Raw genomic sequence first — 23,302 nt, forward strand, 5'->3', positions numbered from 1 at the left:
CAAATCATGACGAAACTTCTTACAACATGTTGTGTTTATTTACATTCACGGCATTACACACCGTTCTAATCTCCCCATTCTCTTTCGTCTTCCACCCGATGCTTCCCATTCTTACCATAGATTGCCCAAAATGCGACGCAAACTGCCTGGAATTGTACGCGTAGGATCGCACAAGTCCACTCGTGCGCTCACTCTCGAAAAGCACCTGGTCAGAGGTGAGAAGTCCATTCCTCCGCTCCAAGTTCTTGAAGTAGGAGTTGTCAAAGCTGAATTGCGAGCCCTTGTCAAGCTCCACCGTGTTTGCGGACCCCTCGCGCGGGCATCTGTTGCGGAGGTGCTGCAAGTACGCGGGATTTACCGTCTCGTCGCCCCTACTCGTGTTTCTGAAGTTGTAGAGGCGGTCGAAGCGGCCACTGGCGAAGAAGTTGCATTTGGAGGTTCCCAGTGTGTGAGCTCCTGGAAAATTAAAAAGAGATCGTGAGTGAATGGATCCAGCAAGAAAGTCGAGTGATCTCACCTGACAGAACGACAAGGTCTTGAACGGACAAGCCTTGGTTCTTGAAATTTTCGATGAGAGTCGAGGCGTCCATGGATGGTGATGGAATGTTTGTGGCCAGCTGCAAGCTCGACACTCTTCCATCGTAACGTCCAGTGGCTACTATGTAGTGCTGGCCTCCCATCTATAATCCAAGACCCAAATATGAGAGGAGAAGAAGAAGTAGGAGAAGAAGAAAAAGATGGCTTGATGGAGGGGCGAAAACTCCACTATGAATCAGGAACTAACCTTAACGGTTGAATCTCTTGCGGCGATGGCCACAGTGTCGGCACAGGAAACTATACCAGGGCAAGCCTGTTCCAGCCTTCTTTTCGCATCCTCGATAACTTCAAATCCTCGGGCGGAGTCCCGGTTTGGAGGAGCGAATTTCTCGACATTGGTACCGTCTGTTGGAGTGGAGTCGAGAAGGATGGAACCATCACAACCCTGGAGTGATTTAGGCAAGGTGAGAAATCTGGTGAATTCATCTTGTAGCTAGCTTACGTTCACGAAGCAGTCGTGGAAGTGCAAGCGAATCAGTCCCGCGGGGATTGTAGGGTCCCGGCTAGCGTGCTCATTGATCGTGTCTCTGATAATCGACTCCGCATTTGGACAAGTTCTTGCGTAGCTGTGCGATGCCAAAACATTCCTGGAGCTGATCAAAGAGAGAAAGACTACTACTAGTATTGACACTGTTGCTCTCTTTGGAAACGCCATATACATATAGTTCATGGATTGGATTCCAACTGATCCTGCTCGATAGAAGTTATGAATGTGTGGAGTTCTGGTTTTATATGTGTGTGTGTGGTGAGAGAGAGAGAGAGAGGAGTTCTTCTTTGTTGAAAAAGTCAGCCTTCTTTGTTGACTATGTAATATAGCGTGTGGCATGCAAAACAGAATGGCTATTCGTCCGCCTTTTCCAAAGATTGAACCTTCCTTGGAAGGCCGACTTTGTCTAGCAACAATCACGTTTCAAAGGCAAGGGCAATAATCAAGCAAAGCACGACACACAAAGAAGGATGGGATGTATATGGTCAACAGCCCAACAATGTATCAAAATTCAAGTGGATATCATCTATTGTTGGGATAGAATTCCAGCCAGAAGGGCGGAGTGACGTTTCAAGGCTCCCAAAATCCCCTGGGTAAAGCAGCAGCAACCAACATAAGCAAGTAAAGCAGGAGGAGAAAACTTTCTCAGAACTTCGTGCTGCCATAAAACAGTGCACAGTGATGCACGACCTAGAAAGGGAGACAAATCCATGCAGCACTGATTGCTACCAGGCTGCAGATCAACCAGTATTTAGCACATGCCTTGATCAGAATGTACGGAGCATGCCGGAACATGGAGCTCGCAGAGCAGGTGTTCGATGAGATGCCTGAGCGGGATCTCTGGGCCTGGTCCTCACTGATAAAAGGGTATGTCGACAATAGGGAATGTTTGAAAGCCTTAGATGTGTTCACGGCCATGGACTGCAAACCAGATAATTTCACATATATGGTAGCACTTATGGCGGTTGGTAAGAGAGAAACAAGTAGAAAAGCAACAGTGGCTGAACATGGGACTTTCTATTCATAAACAAGTGAAGGATTCGGGATGTCATGTTAATACATTTTTACAGACATGTCTTATTGACGTGTATGGACATTGTGGCAGGATGGACTTGGCTACTGATGTCTTTCACAAGATGGCAGTTAAAAATGTTGCTAGTTGGAATAGTATGATCCTAGGCTATGTAGAGAGTGGGAAATGGGCAAATGCCATGGATCTGTACGCAAGAATGGACTGTAAACCGAACCATATCACATACATTGCGGCTCTTAAGGCATATACAGGTTGTGCTAGTGAAAAATTATCAACGTCAGGCAAAATATCATGTCTTCAACAAGGCATTGATATCCATAAGAAGACTGAAGCTGCTGGCTTTGATCGTAACATTTTTGTGGCTAAAGCTTTGCTCAATATGTACTGTAAATGTGGACAAATGAAAGTTGCCGAACAAGTGTTTGTTAGCATGAATTGTAGAGATACATCCCCACAGCTCCTTGGTACCTTTATATGAACCATCACAGGTTATAAACATCAAGTATAATTTCAACATAACTGTGCCTGGAGTGGCGACGAGGGTGGGCAGGCGAGCCAGCCCAGGGTGTGCCCGCCTGCGCACCCTCGGCCCCAAGGTGGCCGCCATGTAGCTGGGAGGCCTTGGCCAAGGGGCCAGGGGAGGGGCCGGGGTCTCGTACCCTGCCCATGGCAGAGGCCAAGGACTTGGCCACGGGGGGGGATGGGCAGGGTCTCGTACCCTACCCATCCTGCCTGCCCCCAACCTGCCCATGGTCCCCCTCGCCGGATCATCCATCTAAACCGCTAAACATTGCCAAGGAATGCCAACACCGGATCATTAGAAGGACTTAGAAGCATTTGGAGCACTATAGATGAGCATAGCACTATGCATGAATTTTTCAGGAATTCTTGACTAGCCTGAATGGTAGAACCTGATTGAGCATTTCAAATAGTATCATATAGACAATAGGCATAGCTTGCATAGGTAACCCCATTAGCAGTAGACCAGCAATAGCAATAGCAGTAAACCTCAGGCTAAACAGCAATAGCACAACTTCCAATCTAGCTTATATTTCTCATCTGTTTGATTTCTTAGAACTGCACCTAGATATCCATTACATAAACTAGGAGAGAAATACATTGCAGTCTAGGCATTAGGAGAATAAACATACTCAAACCACTAGGGCAATAGAATAAGCATACTGACGACTGAACAGCATTAGGTACCTTTTCACCGGCTTCCACAAAGATGGTGCTGTTGATAAGCCATATTGGCTTGGCCTCCAAATGAAGGCTTACATTGCAAAATCTTGGAGAAATGCTATGGAAATTGAAGGTGCGGAAATGTTTTGTTCTGCATACTATTGCTGTTCTAGGAGTCAGGACGGACACGTAGTTGCATGAAGCGCCTTCAATTCCCACATTGATTGCTCAAAACTTTCGCTGCTTCCGCCGCGCAGGGAGACGAGGAGCAAGTGTCCTGGGAGTATGAAGCAGGTGCGTGGGATGGGGTGGCCCCTTACGTTTTTGTCTTTGCATGGATTTTTTTTCTTCTGGAAGAGAAGCTGGAAGAAAACCTGCAGACGTTTCGACTAATGCGGATTTCCAGCCGATAAGAAACCGATTTTTGCCAGTGCGATTGCTCAAGTGGCTGCAGCCGAAGCTGAAGCTTGCATGCCAGCTGGGACACAGGCTGGATGCTGTCCATACACGCAACACTGGCTGGCACATGAAGCGATGGAAAAAAAGAGGTGGGGGCACTGTCCAATGCTATCGACTTTGGTGAAACGAAAAAGAAAAATAAGGGAGGCATATGGTGACCCCAGATTTTGCGAATTTGTGTAAGTACTTCTGATTGTGCCCCGGTCCAGGCAAAGCGACAGGGGGATGTAAGCAAAGCGTGACATAGCCACACCTCGAAGATAATCCAAACAACGAAACAGTAAGGTACTCGTCGTTTTTAAGTCCTTTTGGTTTTGTGAATTTCATGAGTTTTTATTTTATTTTTATTTTTTCAGGTTTCTGTGGGAGGGAAGCGGAGTCCAACCTCTAGCGGCTGAAGGTATTAGCTTTGGTGCCTTCTTTGGAAAGGTGGCTCAGGATCGGACTGCAGGTGGAACTGGACAGTGGCACATGATGCTGCATGTTGAGGAGATTAACTTTCTTCCGGGCAAAAGCCGGGTAGAGGCAAATGCTGCTTGGCGATTGCTGCTACCTCTCCAATCTTGTCATTCTTCGGTATGGCAAGTTCAATTCAGGAAAGGATTGTGAGCGAGCTCGATAAGGACATGGCAACCGCAGTCGATCGTCTTAACTTTGTTCAGGTACTCTCAAGCAGCGAGCAACCGGGAGTGGGAGCGAGCTCCAACTCCATGGTTGCTCCACTAGAGGCCATGCCACTAGTGAGTCCTAGCTCCGAGCTGGGATTGAGTTCCGGGACTCCTCCCGGTGGAATCCTCGCTCGATGGTGAGTCCGACACCGAGCTAGCCTCGGTTACACAGGAGTGGATTCGGCTATCCCCACGGTAGAGATGGTGGTACCTGCGCATACATTCGTCCTGTATCCTCTCAAGCTCCTGAGCGAGGGGATAGCTTATCGCGTAGCCGGCTCCTCGATAGGCCATGTTGGAACTGAAGCCGAGCACATTCTGGAAGTGGCTCTCCGAGGTGGTGCCGATGTAGTAAGGCTGATGGTGGTCGTACTTGCTCAACACCTTCACCAAGTTGTAGGGGAAAACAACCGTGTCGTCGTCGGCCATGACAAACCAATGCACGTCGGGGAGCCGGAGACGAACCATCTCGGATCTCGAACACCATGATCGGAGGCAGCGTGGATCGGTCCGTCTCCTCCTCGGCCAGGTCGGTCGTCCATCCAGACGAACCCCCGCATCCTTCCAGGCTCCCACCATGATCGGATGTAGTTCTTGCGGGAGTTCCACGCCTGGGAGCTCGAGGGAGGCCGAAGAGGAGATTGTGGAGCGTGGTCGGCTCTCCCGATGCTGCGGAGCTCAATTTCGCTGGGGATCGTGAGGAATCCGTGAAGAATCGATGGGGCCAAGTGATGATCCAGCAGGCGACTACCACGACCATGATCGCGCATTTCTTGACAAGCGCGGCGTTCGAGGGAGGAGGGCGCGAGGGTTTTTGCATCGCGGCAGCTATGGCGTTCCCTTACTTGGAAGCTGTTGTCGGTAAGGATTTTTGATGGTTCGTGTTCGCGAAGTGTTGTTGTTTTTGTTGTTATTTTCTCCGCAGGTTTTATGATATTCATGTACTTCTTTGAGAGCTACTTGCATTTTCGATAGTACAGGGCTCTGCAGCTCCCGACTTTACCTCCAACCTTGAAAGGTGTAGTTAGCCAGGAGACGTTTGAGAAGTCTCGCGCCTATACTCTCGAAAAAAGGTTAGCTTCCTTATTTTATTTGCGAATTTATTTCTTGCATGTTACTGATGCTTTCATATTCTTTGTGACAGTCGTTTCCAGTTCATTCATTCGACGTGGTCTATAATCGAGGAGAGTGCTATTTTACTTTTGAAGGCGTTGCCTTGGGTTTGGCTGGTAAGTGTGCTGTTGTATGTCACCGTAATGTCATGTTCTTTTATGATCATTTTTTTGGACATTCAGAAATCGGAAGCTATAGTTGTTTGGCTAGGTTTTGATCCGCAGAACGAAATCGTCTAACGAAAGGTGAAACCGTGTGATGGTGCTCAAGATCCGTTATAGCATATATGGAATGGAAAATGTACATATGTGTGACATGGTGAACCGGTGAAGACTCGTGTCTCTCCACGTGGACTAGCCACGTGGCACAGGGCCACTCTCAACACTCCCACTGGCACTGTGGCCATCACGAGTGATACTCATCAGTGGAGAAAGTCCCAGCCCTTCGCGATGGACTTGAAATCAATCTCGGGGTAGTGCTTTTGTGAAGATATCTGCAACCTGAGTGGTCGTGTCGCAGTAGATCAGCTCAATTGTGCCATCTTCCACTTTCTCACGAACAAAATGATGATGAATCCCAAAGTGTTTGGTGCGTGAATGAAAGCGAGGATTGGCCGCTAACGCAATGCAGCTTTGATTGTCACAGAAGAGGCGAGTGGGAGTCTTCACACTCACACCAAGGTTAGAAAGTAGTGAGCGTAACCACACACCTTCTTTGGTAGCTTGTGAGGCTGCCAAATATTCTGCTTCAGTACTAGAGGTTGCCACTGTACTTTGCTTCCTGCTGCACCACGAGACTGTCGCACTGCCCAGGGAAAACGAATAGCCAGAGGTGGACTTGCGTGTGTCACAGTCTCCCCCAAAATCAGCATCACAGTAGCCCGTGAGGGTAAGCGCTTTTCCCTGGTAGCACAATCCAAGGTAAATAGTACCTCGAAGGTACCTGAAGATGCGTTTCACCGCTGCCCAATGTTGAGATCCAGGATTAGCCAGGATTGGCTAACTTTGCTCACGGCAAAGAAATATCTGGGTGCGTACAAACAGCTGGATACATGAGACTGCCAACAGCTTGTCTGTAAGGGATGGAGTCCATGGCTCTCTTGTCGTCCTCTGTCTCAGGAGACATGGCTCGTGAAAGCTGGCAGCCTAGTTCCATTGGTGTCGCCACTGGATTAGAGCTCGTCATAGAAAACCTGGCCAGCATCTCTTCTATATACTTGGCTTGGTGAAGATAGATAGTGCGTTGAGAGCGATCACGCACAAGTTCCATGCCAAGAAAGTAGGAAGCCGAGCCAAGAGTTTTCATCTCAAATTGGCTGCAAAGATCTCACTTAACCTGGAGAAACATTAAGTGATGATTATGGATGACAAGAGTATCATCAACATAAAGAGCGATGATCACAAATGATTCACCCTCCACCTGAATATAAAGATTCGGGTCTGCCTGGCTACGGGAAAAGCCCACACTTAGTATAAAATCGTCAAAGCGTTTGTACCAAGATCTGGGTGCTTGTTTCAAGCCGTAGACAGCTTTCTTGAGAAGCCAGAGATGATCCTCTTTTCTAGCGGCTAGAAATCCTTCTGGCTGTGCCATATAGATTTCTTCTTCAAGCGCGCCATAAAGAAACGCCGTGGTCACATCCATCTGTTCCAGATCAAAGTCTCCCACCGCAGCAAAATTAATCAAGGAACGAAGAGTAGAATGCTTAACCACTGGAGCAAAGGTGTCGTTGTAGTCAAGTCCAGGAACTTGCGAGCATCCTTTCGCCACCAATCGCACCTTGTAGCGAACCGAGCCATCAGGATTAAGCTTCAGAGCATACACCCACATGCTCTTGATAATCTGGCGATCGGAAGGCACAGTTGGAACAAGAACATGTGTCTCGTTCTTTTGCTGTGAAGCAATCTCGGCTTCCATTGCTACACGCCAGTAAGACGCTTCCTGTGAGGCCATGGCTTCTCCATAGGTCCTCGGAACAGTAGGAGTCCCAGCTGCACGAGAGGAGACCATGGTCTCGATGAGACGCTCAGTAGGCCGCCTTGTGCGGATCGATCTGCGTAGAGGATCTGGAGGAGGCGGCGGGGTTGGTGGTGTTGGAGTAGAAGCGGCCATGGGTTGTTGTGTAGGGACTGTTTGAAGCGGCACAGTGATCGTGCCGACAGTCAACTGATCTTGTTCCGCTTCAACGTCATTTTCTTCGGTCAAGGTAGGTCTGGAAGTAGAACCTTGACTAGAAGGAAGAAACGAATTCTCGTTGAAAACCACATCTCTGCTCAGGATCTCCTGCTTCGTGATTGGATTCCAGAGACGATAGGCTTTGTGATCGAGGCTGTAGCCCACAAACACAGCCTTCTGGCTCTTGGGATCCAATTTCTTGCGCATTCCATCAGGGATGTGTGCCCACGCTTCACACCCGAATATTCTCAGATGCGTAACTGTAGGTTTCTTGCCACTCCATGTCAGCAAGGGCAGAGGTGGAGAGCCGGTTCTGGAGATAGTTCGCCGTCAAGACAGCGTGAAACCAGAAGCTGCGAGGCAAACCACTGGAAAGTAGCATTGCCCGAGCACTCTCCACTAGTGTGCGATTCTTGCGCTCAGCTACGCCATTCTGTTGTGGAGTCTCTCGCGTTGTAAGTTCTCGCACAATCCCTCCTTGCTCACACAGCTGGTTGAAAGCATTGGAAGTGAATTCGCCTCCACCATCACTTCTCAATCGCTTGAGCATTTTCCCAGTTTGTGTTTCTCCCATATCCTTGAAAGTCTGGAAGTAGTGTAACGATTGGGATTTGCGAGCCATAGGGTAGATCATAGTGCGACGACTGTAGTCATCAATGAAACTGATAAAGTATTGGATACCTCCCACTGCTGTGGTGGCCATCGGGCCACACACATCAGTGTGTACAAGTTCCATGAGCTCTGTAGCTCGAGATGCTCCAGTCTTGGGGAAAGGTTGGCGAGTAGATTTTCCTAGCTGACAGCCCTGGCAAAATGGAAGAACGGCTCTTGGGTCCAGGTCTAGACCTTCAACCATCTGCTCGCGTGCGAGCTGCTTGATTCTATCAGCACTAGGATGCCCCAGGCGTGCGTGCCAAAGCTCCAGTGAGTGACTGGTCGTTGTCTTTTGTGCATGTAGGCCCAGACTCCGTCCAGCAAGATCTGGCAGCATGGTAAGGCGGTAGAGGTCACGCCGTCCAGGCCGGGACGCTGTGAGGATGGCTCCTGTGGTCGAGATCAGCTGGAATTGGCGAGGTGTAATGGCGAACTGATACCCATCCTCAGCAAATTGTCCCACAGAGAACAAATTAGCACATAAACCAGGAATATAAAGAACCTCGTGGATCTTTACGACTATTCCTTGTGGTAAAGTGAACTTGATGGTTCCAACTCCTTTCACAGCAAGCTGCTGGGCATTGCCAACGATGACATACTCCTCTGTGGCTGTAGGAACATAGGCTTCAAAGTACTTATCACTGTTGAACATATGGTCTGTAGCAGTAGAATCCAGGTAGATGCACTCTGCAGACAGTGCTGCCACAGCCATAGCTCGTGACAAGATGAAGGCGTGTACCACCTTTTTCTTTGCATTGTTCCTTACAGGCTTGAGAGATGGATTTTTCACCCAGCATTGAGCTTCGTCATGGCCTTTCTTGTTGCAATGAGAACACTTGGGCTTCTTGGATGAAGAGGCTCCTTGTTTCCCTTTGTTCACTGTTTCTTTCCTGAGAGAAGAGTAGAATGCAACGGCCTCTGATCCTGTTGTTGCTCTTCGTCTCAGATCATCGTCCTGGAGGCTACTGATCACGCCATTCAGGGTTAGAGGAGTTCCAGTGGTAGTGAGGCTACGTATGAGAGGATCAAAGGATGGAGGAAGTGTGACGAGCACCAGCTCTGCTTCTTCTTCATCCTCTATGTTTGCACCCACATCCTTAAGATCATCTAAGATGGTTCTCACACCAGCAAGATGATCCTTGAGGTCATCCCCTTCAGCCATCACCAATGCATGAAGCTGCTTCCGTAAAAATATGTGATGGGATGTTGAAGGGATCTGGTAAGTCTGCTTCATGGCCTCCCACGCTTCCTTTGCACTCTTGCACCGTCCAATGCAATGGAATTCTCGCCCCTCCAGCGCTGCATGGAATTTGCCCAAAGCTCTCTGGTCCTTCTTGCGATACTTCGCAGTTTCATCCACTGTAGCTGTATCTGGAAGTGTCTCAGTTCCTGTGGTGATGTCCCAGAGGCCTCGTTCATCCATATAGGATTCGAATTTTGTCTTCCAGAAGCGCCAGTTCCTCCCATCAAATTTTGGTGGATTTGCGTCCACTGAAACGATATCCGCTGTAGGCACAGTCGGATTTGTGATGGGAGGGGAAATAGGTGGTGGATTTGGAGGCGGGTTTGTAGGAACAGTGGCTGCCATGGGTGCCGACACCCAATCCCACCACTCGTTCAAGTCTAGGTCCAGATTCTTAGTCGTCCAGTGCCTCTTGCAAGGCCTGCAGCGTTTGGATTAGGGCACGCCTCTGTCTACGTAGACGGAGGCTCCGATTCACCCTAGCAAGTGTCGCTCTGATCCTACGGTTTCGAATTCTTCTCGCTCTCCCAGGCATTGCTCCGATACCATCTAACGAAAGGTGAAACCGTGTGATGGTGCTCAAGATCCGTCATAGCATATATGGAATGGAAAATGTACATATGTGTGACGGTGAAGACTCGTGTCTCTCCACGTGGACTAGCCACGTGGCACAGGGCCACTCTCAAAAATCGCTCATACGTTGGCGTTTCTTGGACTTACGATGCTATGGTCTCAAGTAAACAAACGTCTGATTTTCGCCTTTTCCTAGTAACTGTGTATTCTGTATGCAGATAAGTGAGATCCCTTTTTCTTTGTATGCAACATTCGTCATTGAGGACCCCAACGAGCTGCCAGGCTGGGAAGTACGCATCTGGATCCAGCGATCGCTGGCCAACTCGTGGAGAGGCACAACACGCCATCACCCTTGTGCTGTGGGGCCCGGGGCGGCACAAGGGCCGCGCGGGCTGGCCGAGGGGTGTGGGGGGGCGCCAGGCCGCACCCATTTAGCCCCAACATAGCCTGGATCCCTCCCACCGCCACAAAAGTGTTGTACCCTACCTCGAGGGCGGGTTGGTGTCACAAATCGATGGGAGTGAGGGATGAACTTTAGCGGATCCTAGTATCAAGGCCACTCTGCCGCTTACAGTACCCCATCCTTTATTTAAGTCGTTTGCAAAGGATTTATCTCCCTGCTCGTTCAGAATTGCAATCCGAAACCAGTTCACTTCATGTGTTCTCCGGGCCACCCCTACAACATTGGGTAACAACCAGGGAGGTCGACAGTGCCACTTCTAGCACAGATTCTGACTTAAAGGTGTTTTGTTATAATCCCCTGCATGGTAGCCACTTCTAGCACAGATTCTGACTTATAGGCATTCTGTTATAATCCCTTGCATGGTAGCCACTGGCTTGTGCAATGACTAGTGATGCAAATCAATGGTTCCTCTCATACTATTAATGTGGCGCCACGCATCAGTAGAGTAAAATTAACTTGTCTCATGACAGTCTAAACCCAACTCACGTTCTCTATTGGTGGGTGAATAATCTAACATTTGGTGAATTTTGCTTCACAATGATAGAAAGAGGTGACATCAAAGGATCAAAAAGCAATGTCACAAACCAATTATCCCTATGGTAACTTTTCTGAAAAATTCTGAAAATCAAAAGGATTGATAAGCCATGCTTTCTGTATTGAAGATCAAAATTAAACAATTTTTTACCCTTTTGTTCCACATGGGATTTCTATTCTTGTTGAGCTTATCTTAGGACACCTATGTTATCTTTTAACAGATGTGCTGCCTAGGGAAACTTACCAAGTCCAAACATGGTGGTGCATGGCTGTTCTTAGTTGGTGGATTGATTTGTTTGGTTAATTTCGATAATGAATGAGACCTCAACTTTACATGGAGGCTTGCTTCCATGGCCAGCTTTTTAGAGGGACTTTTCGCTTCCAATGGAAGGAAGTTTGAGGCAATAACAAGTTTATGATGCCTTTAGATGTTCTGGGAAGCATGCACACTACACTAATGGACTCAATGAGTGTGTGCTTGGGCTGAAAGGCTTGGGTAATCTTGTGAAAATTCATCATTATGGGGATCATTGCAATTATTGATCTTTAACAAGGAATTCTTAGTAAGTGTGAGTCATTAGCTTGCGCTGACTACATCCTTGCCCTTTGTACACACTGCCCATTGCTCTTACCGATTGAATGATCTAGTGAAGTGTTTGGATTGTAGCGATGTCAGCAATTCACCACTGGTGACAATATAAGAAGTTCATTTAACATTATCATTTAGAGGAAGGAGAAGTCATAACAAGGTTTCCGTAGGTGAAAGGATCATTGACACATATCTGTAACTTCTGCAGACTATGAACTTATATTGTACCCTGAGGGACCACACCCAGAAGTGCAGTTGGCCAGCGTTGTGGGCTCACAACCTCCCGCCTGTGGGTGATGCCACAGGTGGGGGTCACAGCTGTGGGTGATGCCACGGTTGGTGGTCTGCAAGGCTGGTCAGGTGGAGGATGCAGCTGTCCTGCATTCGGGTTAATCCGGGACTTTCCACCTGTGGGTGATGCCATGGGTGGGGGTCCCAATTGCAGGCCTTATCAGCAGTGGTTATTCCTGGCATGGGTCAGTTGTGCTGGCTGCTTGGCACTTCTGGATGTGCAACCTTCCCACTTGTGGGTGATGCCATGAGCGGGGGGGTCACAACTGTGGGTGATGTCATGGTTGCCAGGCAGCTTCATCTGCCCAGTGTGCACAGGCAATGGGACTTCTCGCTTGTAGTGATGTGGGTGATGTGGGTGGGGTCACCGGCTGTGGGTGATGCCATGGTTGTGATTCAGTACCTATATGGTCCTTATTAACCATATAGTTACCAGTACTATGTGGTTGATCATAGTTAACCAACAATTATATAACCAACACCATAATTATTGTAGTTCCTCTATATTTATGCTAGAATGAAAATCTACATACAACAGCTACTTAATATTTATCACAACAAAATTTTGGTAAAACCTTCACCTTCTTTTATCCTCCTTTCTTTATAAATATATCTAACATATAATGTCATATTTATGCATATTAAAAAACTATAAATGGGTGCAAGTTTTATTCCTTGTTACAATTTTAACCATTGATCTATTTTAAACATATAATAACTTAAATATATACATATTCTAAAAAATATTCTTTATGAGTTGAGTGTAACCACTACTTTAAACCACTATTATGATTACTAAACCAAAATTTAGTGAGAAGAGATATTAATTGTCAATTCAAAAAATATATTAGCATATACTAGCATTTACTTAAAATATTCATTAAAGTTCGAATCTATACTAGCAGAGAGCTGTAGCAAACTTGTCCACTACTCTGCGATATGTCAATACAAAAATGGCCCCTCCATTATGCACATATTGAAGACATGGCTGTTTTTATATCTTGATTAGCTACTTTAAGCAAGGGGAAGTAGAAACCATCCCGAATACAAATTGGTTTCAGTTCTTAGTAGAATCCAAGCAACATCAGCTTCATGGTGGACACCAGCCCCAGATCCCCAAAGAAGCGTCCAGAGCCACTGACATATTTCATATCATAAAAGGAAAGACAGAGAGAAGCAACCTTTTTTGGATGCAATGCTCTGCCAGTCACAGTGTTTCTTCTCGTGGTCTTGCTGACCACTCAATTTGTCAAAATGATGTTGAATGTATATACAATAGTAGCTCCCGCGAATGACGAAGTGCTGAAGATTGTTAGGCGGTACCCTGGACCAGGTATTTTTTTATTTCACCTTTGACGAGGTAGTTTTCAAGGTTTGATCGATCTTTGACAAAATTGTTATAGTCAGATCAACTCCACTTTTATAGGAGTAGAGGTCTAGCTCACTGGTTACTGTTACCTAGTAAGTGACTCCACAGAATTGTTAAGTTGTGTTTTCTTTTTTTGCAGTCCAATAAGCGACTCTTCTTCACAGGTTATCACCTGTGACTTGAACTCTACAAAGAACTGTACATAGCCTGAAACTCTGAAACCATACTTACCGGCAAACGCGTTTGTGAATATACCGAATATTCTTTCTTTTAGGGTTCTTAGCCGTGATGAAGTATGAAGCTTTGCATGTGCAACATCTGAATGATGAATGCATGAGCTTGCATGATCAAATGCAACTACTGAGAGATGGATAGAGAACTAACATGTCTTGCCTTGCTTCCGCTTGATAATCCTTTCCAGCACGGTCCATAGCCGCCAAGAGAGAGGAAACCCTAATAAGCAAAGACAAGCTTCTCGGTAGCAGAGAGAGAAAATCCTAATATACAACCTCCCGCGGAGAAATCTGATCCTGATCGTGAACAGGGGCGAGATTGCGTGCCGGATCATCACTTCGTAACTTTTTTTAGTGATACCGTTTGCAGCAAATTTTTGCATTTCCACGTTTGCAACATTTGTGCGTTTGCGTGGTAAGTATGCTCTGAACACATTTTCGAGTGTGAGGTTCTTCAAAACCTCCAGAGTCCAGGAAGTTTAGGAGGCCTTAAAGGAAGGAATCATGCTGGTGCCAGTGGTGTGCTTGTGGATGCTGCTGCTGAGCAGGGCAGAAGCTCAATCTCTAACTCCAGGTAGCATTCTCACGCCCGGAAGCAATCGCTTCTGGACGTCCTCCAACGGCATGTTCGGCTTGGGATTCTTCAATTCATCAGCCCCCACCACTGAAATTCATGTCGGGATTGCTTTCGTGGATCAGATGCCTCCGACGCTGGTATGGATGCCCAATAGGACCCAGAGTTTGAGCAGCAACAGCAGCTTGCAAGTCACAGACTCCGGTCTCGTAATCATCGAGTCTGGCGAGACAGTGTGGCGGAGCGGTGCAGCTGGAGCGGTCGTAGCAGAAGCCGAGCTCCTGGATGTGGGAAATTTCGTGTTGAGATCTGCAAGCTCCAACATAGTGTGGCAGAGTTTCGATTTCCCCACGGATACTCTGCTACTGGGACAGAAGCTACTGCCGATTGCTGGCCAGGCTCTTTCATCTTGGAGGACCAAGGCTGATCCAAAGCCAGGGCCGTTCTCGATGGTCATGGACGGGGACATGTCCAAGCCGCGGCTGCTGTACCAAGGTGCAATCGAGTACTGGAGCTGGACCACAGCGAAGTTCAATGAGTTCAGATTCTCGGATGATCCTGGGAACGAGACTACCGGGAACCTTACTGTTGGTTCGATCATCCAGGATTCATACTGCGACGCGCAGCTGGTGAGCACCGAGTTCGCGAATTACAGGAAGAGGCTCACACTCGATCCGGACGGTAACCTTCGGTACTATGTCCGAGCACCGAATTCAACCAAGTGGGGGGTGGTGTGGAGAGCTCTCTTTGATGCCTGCGATGTGTACAGCACCTGCGGTATTAACGGCTTGTGCGACTTCAATTCTCCAGCCAACTCCAAGCCTCCCGCCGGCTGTCCCGTGGCTGATGAAGATCCACACCCGTGCAGTTGTCCACCCGGCTACCGTCCCGTCGACTCCAGTGAGCCGCAGATTGGATGCCAGCCCCAGGAACCGCTCAGGTGCCCATCGAGAGACTTCCAAAAGCTTAACGACACTGTGTTTGGGGAGCTCTTACCTTCAAAAGAAGCCGACTACAGAAACATCAAGGAGTCCGAGTGCGTAATCAACTGCGGGAACCAGTTGAACTGTAGCTCCTGCGCTGCTGCCGTGTATTCCACGGCTTCTTCCGAGTGCTGGCTCGTGGCGTCACCTCTTGTGAACGGCAGCATCTCTTCGAGTTCAGGTAAGCTTGTTTACGTGCGAGTGCCACCCTCGAATTCATCATCTGGTGGGGGTTTGACGCTGGGGGCGAAAGTTGGGATCGGGATAGGCACGCCGAGCTTCTTGTTGGTACTGCTGCTGTGTTCTGTGCTCGGGTCATATGAATACAAGCGGTACAGGAAAGGTCAAGTCCTGAAGCATGGAGTCTCGGAGGGTGTTGGAGGATTACAGAAGTTCAGCTATGACTATCTGAAGTGTGTTACGAAGGACTTTGCGAATGTGTTGGGACAAGGTGGCTATGGCGCTGTCTACCTCGGGGTGTTACCGGACGATACAAGAGTAGCGGTCAAGCTCCTGAATGAAGGTTTTCCACAAGAATTCGATTCAGGCTCAAACGAGGACAAGAGTTTCTTGGCAGAGGTGGCAACTCTCGCGAACATACGCCACTCAAACGTGGTACACTTGCTGGGCTTCTGTCTGGAGGCTCCCAAGCATCTACTGGTGTATGAGTATTTGGAGAATAAGTCGCTGGACAAGGTCCTCTTCGAGCCGACCACACCGCTCACGAAGTGGAAGACCAGGATGCAAATTCTCATAGGTGCAGCCCGAGGGATCGAGTACTTCCATAGTTACAGCGGTGACAGGAGAGTTGTTCACCGGGACATCAAACCGGCCAACGTGCTCCTGACTGCCGACTTCCACGCCAAGGTTGCGGACTTCGGGCTGGCCAAGATCATGGACACTGCGACTCATATCACCAACTTCACTATGCCTGGGACAGTCGGCTACCGGGCTCCGGAATGCACCATCATCGGCGACGCCATCACCGTTCAGGCCGACGTCTTCAGCTTTGGAGTCGTGTGCATAGAAGTTGTATCCGGGAGGCGGCTCGTGTACGTGGAACAACAAGGACGGACTCGGGTCCTGCTCTTCAGGAGGGCTCTGGAGCTCATGCTGCAGGAGGAGTACATGAAGCTGGTCGACGAGAGGCTTGCAGAGGACGGGATCGATGAGGACGAGGTGCGGAAGGTGGTGAGAGTTGCCGGCTGGTGCTTGCAGGAGGATCCCAAGCAGAGGCCCACTATGGACGCCGTGGTAGCACTGCTGAACGACGATACCAAGGCCGTTGAAATGCCACCGTTGGAAGGCAGCCTGCCGGCCTACGTGTTTAGGAACTTTGAGAGCGAGGATGAAGTTTCGGTTGCAAGGTTGACCGGCGACACCCTTTCCGTCGGCTCAAGCTTGGCTCGTGAATGAAAATGATTGTCTTGTCAAGTGTCAAGTCCGACCAAATTGAATTCAGCTCAAGGCATGAACTTGGTGTACAACTGCATCACACTGCACAACGCCAATCAAAGTGTCAATCATGACCTCGCCACCCTGTGACTTACCTCGTTAACAAGTTTTTGCCTTTCATCTTCCTCCTCCTTCTCCGGTCTCTGGTGGAGGGACAGGTGCTCCATTTGCATCATCTGGTCGGGATAGTCAAGCCTTGAACTCAACAAACTGAGTTTGGCGCCCGCTTCTTTGAATGTTTTCTGGATAGGCAGAATTTTCTTGGAATCCAGGTCCATATAGAGGCATTCCCGGCATGGGCGGAATGATGGTTGCCGCAGCCAAGTGGTCAGCCGAGTACAGGTCCTGGTGGAGTGGTATAAACGGCCTCTGTTCCTCGATATGGTGGTGGTGATCCCGATATCGGGGCAGACAAGACGACAACCTGTATTGTTGCCGTGTAGACTCTTCGTGAGGTCTCCTCGCATATTGATGTTCCACTGGATTTCCCGCATATGCTCTGTGTGCTGAAGTTAGAGGTTGCTGGTGAAGACCTGGATGTCTTCCATCACGATAAGCCACACGTGGTGAGGATGGTGAGGATCCAATCTGGTAAGTCGCGCTGCATGTCCACTTATACCACCACCATCCACATGAGAGGAGCTCCTTTGATATATATGAGCCGGATCATAATCCTCAGGAAGCTGAAGATGATGCTGCTGAATGTACTCGTGTGTCGGATATGTGGCTCCATCGTCTGGAATCTGGTGGCGATGGTGCTGAGGGAATTGGCCACCACCGGTTCTGTACACGGGCTCCTTGTGGTACACCATCGGTTGTGCAGAAGGCTGTTGATGTGATAAAATATGAAAACTACCGTCCGAAATTGCATATTCTTGTCTTCTGCACTCCTGGCTAGCGTCCAGTGGGTGCTGACGTACTGGTAGAGCATGCTCCTGTAACACGAATCTCGGTCGGGGCTCGTGAGTTAACAAATCCTGAGGACCATCATCGTGTTGATCCTGCAGTCTTGACAATTTCCCATGTGAGCCAACTCGTGGAATCTTGCTTTCAGCACCATATCCTCGGACCATTCTGTCGAGGTCATGACTTTGGGGGTAAGACTTCAGGTCGTAGATTCCCGTAGTAGTGATCCAGATCAGAGTAACTGCTAAAGTCTTGATCAGTTGGTATCTCCCATTACCAACAAGTGACCAGTACCATTTGAATTTTTTTCTCATCTTAACTAATTGTAGTTTTTGTGGCAAACAAGTAAATAAACACAGTTAAATATTTTCTAGGGTTCTGAGATGAAAAGAAGAAAATGAGATGTAAGAAATTATTTCACATTAGTACAGGGTAACTTCAATTTTATTTCTGATTACAGATCTATAACCGTCTTCAACTTTGATGTTGTAATTCAAGAATGGAAGGCAGCTATAAATATTTACAGTAGGTGATGTTTATGAACTTCCTTGGATTTGGTAACTTAATTCTTGACAAAAGGATCAAGTTGGTATAACTTCTGTTGATCCATTTTGTTTTTCTGGTACAAAAAAAAAGTTAGACACTGAAGTGATGCCTAGGAAACACCATCGCTACAGCATTTTACCTCACCGCGTAAGACAAACGTTCTCCTCGTCAGTCACAGTCGTTCTTGGCAAACTCCTCTTGCACCCACAAGAGCCTTCGGAACTCCACCTCCAGCGTTCTGCTCGACTCAATGTAATGCTTCTTAAAGCTTGATCGCGGCTGGAGAAGTCCTCCAGCGGCGTTCCCCCAATGAGCGGAAGGAGAGGATGAGCGCTCCATAGTCGGCCGGGCGTTGAGCACATAGGCGATTGGACAAAGGAGATATTTGACACCATCTTCAGCGAGCTTGCAACTTGCCTGTGATGGAAGCTGAAGAAGCACGAAACCTTGGGCAGCGTTAGGAATCGAGTGATCGCAGGAAACACTGGAGCCGATTTGTGAAGGACACACTAGAATATTCTGTGGCAACACCAAAAAGATTGATATCCTCACTGGTATCATCAGCCAGGCATTCATTTCATTCAAGAAGAGCAAGAAGCATTTCAAATACTTTCGCAATCTATGGCAGCCATGTTTGTTTGTTCATGACCATGGTCGCAGCAGCAGCGCTATGGAAAATTTGTGTCTCCGCAAGAGAGAAGAGAGGGCACGATTTCTAGTGTCGCTCCACCCCAGCTCCACCCGGTGAGAGATGCACAAAGGTACTTGTACTCGGTGGAATTCCCCTTCCGCTGGCAAAAGGTGCTCGAGTTTGGCACCATCCGCACACTCCCTGGGATCACAAATCTGCTCTTCAGGACAAGGGGTCCCCAGAAGCGCGCTGCCGCTGAGACCAACATTCTGGTGAGCGATCCACCACCACGTCGACTGCGATCGCGGCTCGTACGCGGTGAGGAGATTGAATGGAATCCACAACAAATTCCAGATCCCAAACGACCAATTCGCCTACGTCCTCTGCCTCAACGTGATCACGTGATTTCTCCAAGAGGTTTGGATTCCGCAAGTGGACTGAAAACGAGAAGGAGGCCGACAAGAGCACGCCGCGATGGCAATAGCCGCAGCAGCATCGGAAATCTAGCCCCCGAGAGCGCGATCGCCATTGGAATCACCGAACGGAATCACCGAACGGAGCCACCGAACGGAGCTGTCCGACCGTTCGGCCGACCGCGTTCGGCGGCGGTCGGGATCCCGCCGAACGCGGTCGGGACCAACAGTGCCGGAGCATCGTCCAGGATCTCAAGCATCTGGTGCTGGACGCTTTTCCTCGCCAATTGCAGCCGCTGGTGGAAACTGGGGATCTGCGCGCTCATCGATCCCACAATCAGGAGCGCTGTTGGATTGGAAAGCCCCCCGTGATCGTGAACTTGGAGTGGGTGCGTTCATGCTGCTGGCCGGGAGCTGTGTCCGCAAGCTGGCGGAGCTGGGACACTGAAATCAGGCATTGCTGCTCAGAACATAATGATTTAATTTAATTTGGCAATTAAGGTATATAAGGCGTATAAGGCTATCAGAGAACAAATCCTTCCGAGGAGCCAGGCAAGGTTGGAAGCCCAAGGATTACTCCCTTGCAAACATGTTATCAAGGCCCGTCTATAGGTGAGTGATAGTTGTTCACTCACATTTATTGCATTAAGCTTACATACAATAGGCTATAATCCTCCTCTATCTATACAAAAATCTTCTTTCCTCACAAGTTTAGCATTGTGGAGATCGAATTCCAGCCGAAGTGGAACGGCTTTTGGCTGGAGGGCGGAGCGAAGTTCAAGGCAAACATCTCCTTGGAGGCGCTGCCTGGCTCCCAAAATCCCACGATCATGGCCACCACCTCGGCGCTGTCCTGGATGTGCTGCATGTCGCGAGCATCCGTCCATAACTTCTCGATCAGCTGGAGCTTGCGCTGCTTGGACTCGAGGGGTATCTCCCATTTCACCAGCAGCTCGTCCTTCATCTCGGGTGGCATCCGCCGCATCCGCTTCGCGAGCATCTCTCGTTCTCGTCGCAACGCCTTGACACTGCAAAGAAAACAAAAGTGAGCCCTTGGAAATACCATCGCTTAAGCTTGTCTACCTCGCAGCGTAGGACGAAATGTTGTCCTCGTCAATCACACCCGGCCCCTGATTCTGGTCGTTCTTGGCAAACTGCTCTTGCAGCCACAGGAGCCTCCGGAACTCCACCTCCATGTACATGGCGTCGGCAGGGTCCCCTCTGAAGAGCAAATAGAACTGTGTCCTGTGAATGATCGAGACCTGGCACACGTCCCATAGCTCGATGATCTGCATTCGTTGCTTCTCGAACTGTAGCCTCCATCCCGAGGGAGAATGCAAGGAAGGAGTCATCTCTCCATACTCGTTCTCTCCGCCAGTGTTGTTGGATTCCAGCTCCAGTACCTACAAGCCAGAGTCACATATATTGCATTTCCAAAAGTTTGCTAGTTACCTGGCAGACGAGAAGCTGCTTTTGATATTGTAGCTTGGCCACCCGCTCTTTGAGCTCGGTGACATACGCCCGGATGCTCTTGATGTTGTCTTCGGCAGCAGTTTTAAACATGTTCTGCATCTTCCGGATGTCCACAGAGTTGCTTCTCCGGTGTCCTCCGGATGGTGGCGTGTTCTCTGAGGAGCGAGGAGGATTGTTCTCGTTGTTCTCTTGGAGAGCGCTCCTGGTTGTCTTGGGTGAGCACGGTGGACTGTTGGCAAAAAGCTGTCTGCTACTGCTGGTGGTGCTGCCCATAGTGGAAGGTAGCAGCTTCCTTCTCCGGGTTGGAGTCTTTAGCTTTGGCGACGAAACATCGGTGCTGACAGAGGTTTGAACCTCGATCTCGTTCTCGTCCTTCCGGTGTTGTACGTGCAGGTTCTTGATCTCTTCTTGGAGCTTCGTGATCGTTTGTACCGCATCCTGGTTCATATCTACCTGAGCCAGACGCAGGCATTCGACTTCCTTCTGCAGGGCCTCCAGCGCTCTACTTGCGTCCTCTCCAAGCTCGTCTTGTAGCTTTTCTAGCTTTCGAATTTCTTGTATAAGCATGAAAGGAGCCTTCGAGGGGCAGCCTAGCTCATCCACCAGCAACTGCTTTTTGGTCGGAGTGCATAACTCCTAAAGCGAAAACGCTCATGTGAGATACTGACTAAGTCAGAAAACACTCTATTATCGTACCTTTGGATCTCTCTGCTCGTCTCCCATCTTTGCAAGAACTTCATTGAGCTGTGTCTTGGCAGCATCCCTTTGACGAATGAGCTCCTTCATTTCGGATTCCATCTGCAGGACGATGTTAGATGGGAAATTGCAACGACGAAGGACAGATTGCCAACCTTTTGAATTTGCTGCTCCTTCTGATGTAGCAAAGCGTCGGAAGACAATGCAGCCTCTGGAATTCGCAGCTCAGCTTCAAGCCTTGCAACTTCTTTCTGCAGCTGTTTTACAAGGTCCTTGTCCGAAACAACCTGAAACAAAATAATTACTCGTGAATCAAATCATTATACAGACTAGGATGACTTACCAGATTCACATGAGCATTATTTGTAACTTCCTTCGCGCGCGTGGCGAATGCAAGCGTGTTACGCGACTGTTCAACATGGGCCCGCGCGGGACTCATCGTGCATATGATCGCTGTGCGAGCATTTCCGCCGAGAGATAACTGGAGAATCCTGGTCAGCTTCGAATCCCGATAAGGAATATGACCACTTTTAGTTCGATTGCTCCCACTGCAAAAGATAATTATGAGCGAAAACCGTCGAGCGGCCAAAGTACCTGAGTTTCCGAATGACTGTACTTAAAGTGAGCAAGCTACGATTGATATGGCATCCTTCCTTCAACCGAGTTCCGTCCGAGAGTGTTTGAGACGCACGTTCACTACCTGCGAGATCTACAAAATTCTGTCCGCATAAAAGTCAATCAGTAAATGACGAAGCAATCAGTACAAAATGTTACCAGCGTTGCAACCATGCTATTGACAGTTCCATTTCCGTTTCCATTTTCGCGAGGAATACTTTCCACAGTCTGTTAAAACTCAACCTTAATCCTGAGAATTTAGATTTAAAGGTTTGCGTACCAGCCTTATAATCTGATGGGATCTCGAGCTGGCATCGTTGAGCATCGTCTCCCCAACTTGTCTTTGAGCTAACGACATTCTTCATTAGAAAAAAGTACTATGGCAAAAAGAGCAAAAGAACAAACCTTCACAAATAGACAGGACCTGCCGTAAATGCTTGCAGTCACGAACAATTGTGTCTGTAAGTTTCTCGACGATGGTTCCCCGCTGCAAGGGAAAAGCAATGTAAGCTGTAGCGTTCAAACCTTCTGTACCTCAGGATCGTCTAGAAGTCGCAACGCTCCAGTATCTGGGTTAAGAAGATCACGAACAACCTCGTTGTAGATCTCCAGCCCGGCTATCTTAAGAATGTACTCTCTTTGATGGTTCTGTAAAGCCACTGTGATTCAAAAACTCGATGTGCCTGACCAGCAAACCTTTTCTATAGCGTCGTAAATGTCGACTATAGCATTCTCAATCACACCCCTCATCGTGAACGTTTTTCCACTACTGGTTTGTCCATAAGCAAAGATGGTCGCTGGGAAGGAGAATAAAAAAACGACCATGACTTAAAGAATTCCAACAATGGAGGCTTCCAACACTCACAATTTATCCCGCTTAGAGCAGAGAGCGCTACATCCTTGGCCCCTTCTTCGTACACAACTTTCGTGGAGGATTCGGGCCCAAAAACGCGATCTGCAATAAAACACGGATGCCAATCTTGAGAGATGCGGGAGATTCGCTCACTTACCAAAAGAGTAGCGCGCAGGATAAGGAGATCGATCCGGCTGCTGCTTATAAGACACAGTATGATCATCTGGACACTCCCAATCTGCGGTGTCCCGCTGAGCGATTTCCCTAGAACTCATCGGCCTCACCCTGACTGTGACAAAAATCTTCTCCTCCTTGGATCTACATTTCCCCGGAGTGGAGAGAATTCCTATTCCTCCTGCCTTCTCGCCACTCCGTGGAGTCAGCGCATTCTTCTCTCCCATAGCTACCATTGCCGCAGCGAGAGCCGCCATAGCCGCGCTCGCTCGCTCGCTCTCTAGGGTAAAAAATTCCGAATGTTTGCCCAACGGCTACAT

The 23,302-nt window shown here is 48.5% G+C and overlaps 3 protein-coding genes across 3 annotated transcripts; 1 reads left to right on the forward strand and 2 right to left on the reverse strand.

Annotated features, from left to right (window-relative positions):
- Positions 1-19: 19 nt before the first annotated feature.
- On the reverse strand, positions 20-1,252 carry LOC9651781 (cationic peroxidase 2). Its single transcript, XM_002992238.1, has 4 exons — positions 1,040-1,252; positions 785-982; positions 518-680; positions 20-456 (listed from the first exon to the last, which is right to left on the reverse strand). Exons 1-4 carry the CDS (start codon positions 1,250-1,252, stop codon positions 20-22), a joined length of 1,011 nt encoding a protein of 336 aa, XP_002992284.1.
- A 12,915-nt stretch (positions 1,253-14,167) lies between these two features.
- LOC9651783 (G-type lectin S-receptor-like serine/threonine-protein kinase At2g19130) lies at positions 14,168-16,636 on the forward strand. Its single transcript, XM_002992220.2, has one exon. It carries the CDS (start codon positions 14,168-14,170, stop codon positions 16,634-16,636), a length of 2,469 nt encoding a protein of 822 aa, XP_002992266.2.
- Positions 16,637-19,766: 3,130 nt separating this feature from the next.
- On the reverse strand, positions 19,767-23,259 carry LOC9661086 (kinesin-like protein KIN-7A). Its single transcript, XM_024665960.1, has 14 exons — positions 22,966-23,259; positions 22,821-22,910; positions 22,652-22,752; positions 22,490-22,603; positions 22,361-22,442; positions 22,236-22,303; positions 22,115-22,183; positions 21,935-22,059; positions 21,684-21,888; positions 21,496-21,627; positions 21,341-21,442; positions 20,624-21,280; positions 20,255-20,574; positions 19,767-20,199 (listed from the first exon to the last, which is right to left on the reverse strand). The coding sequence occupies exons 1-14, from the start codon at positions 23,237-23,239 to the stop codon at positions 19,875-19,877; spliced, it is 2,664 nt and encodes an 887-aa protein (XP_024521728.1). The 5' UTR covers positions 23,240-23,259; the 3' UTR covers positions 19,767-19,874.
- Between the last annotated feature and the right edge of the window lie 43 nt (positions 23,260-23,302).

Source organism: Selaginella moellendorffii, unplaced genomic scaffold, assembly GCF_000143415.4.
Source record: "Selaginella moellendorffii unplaced genomic scaffold, v1.0 SELMOscaffold_131, whole genome shotgun sequence".
Lineage (NCBI taxonomy): Eukaryota > Viridiplantae > Streptophyta > Lycopodiopsida > Selaginellales > Selaginellaceae > Selaginella > Selaginella moellendorffii.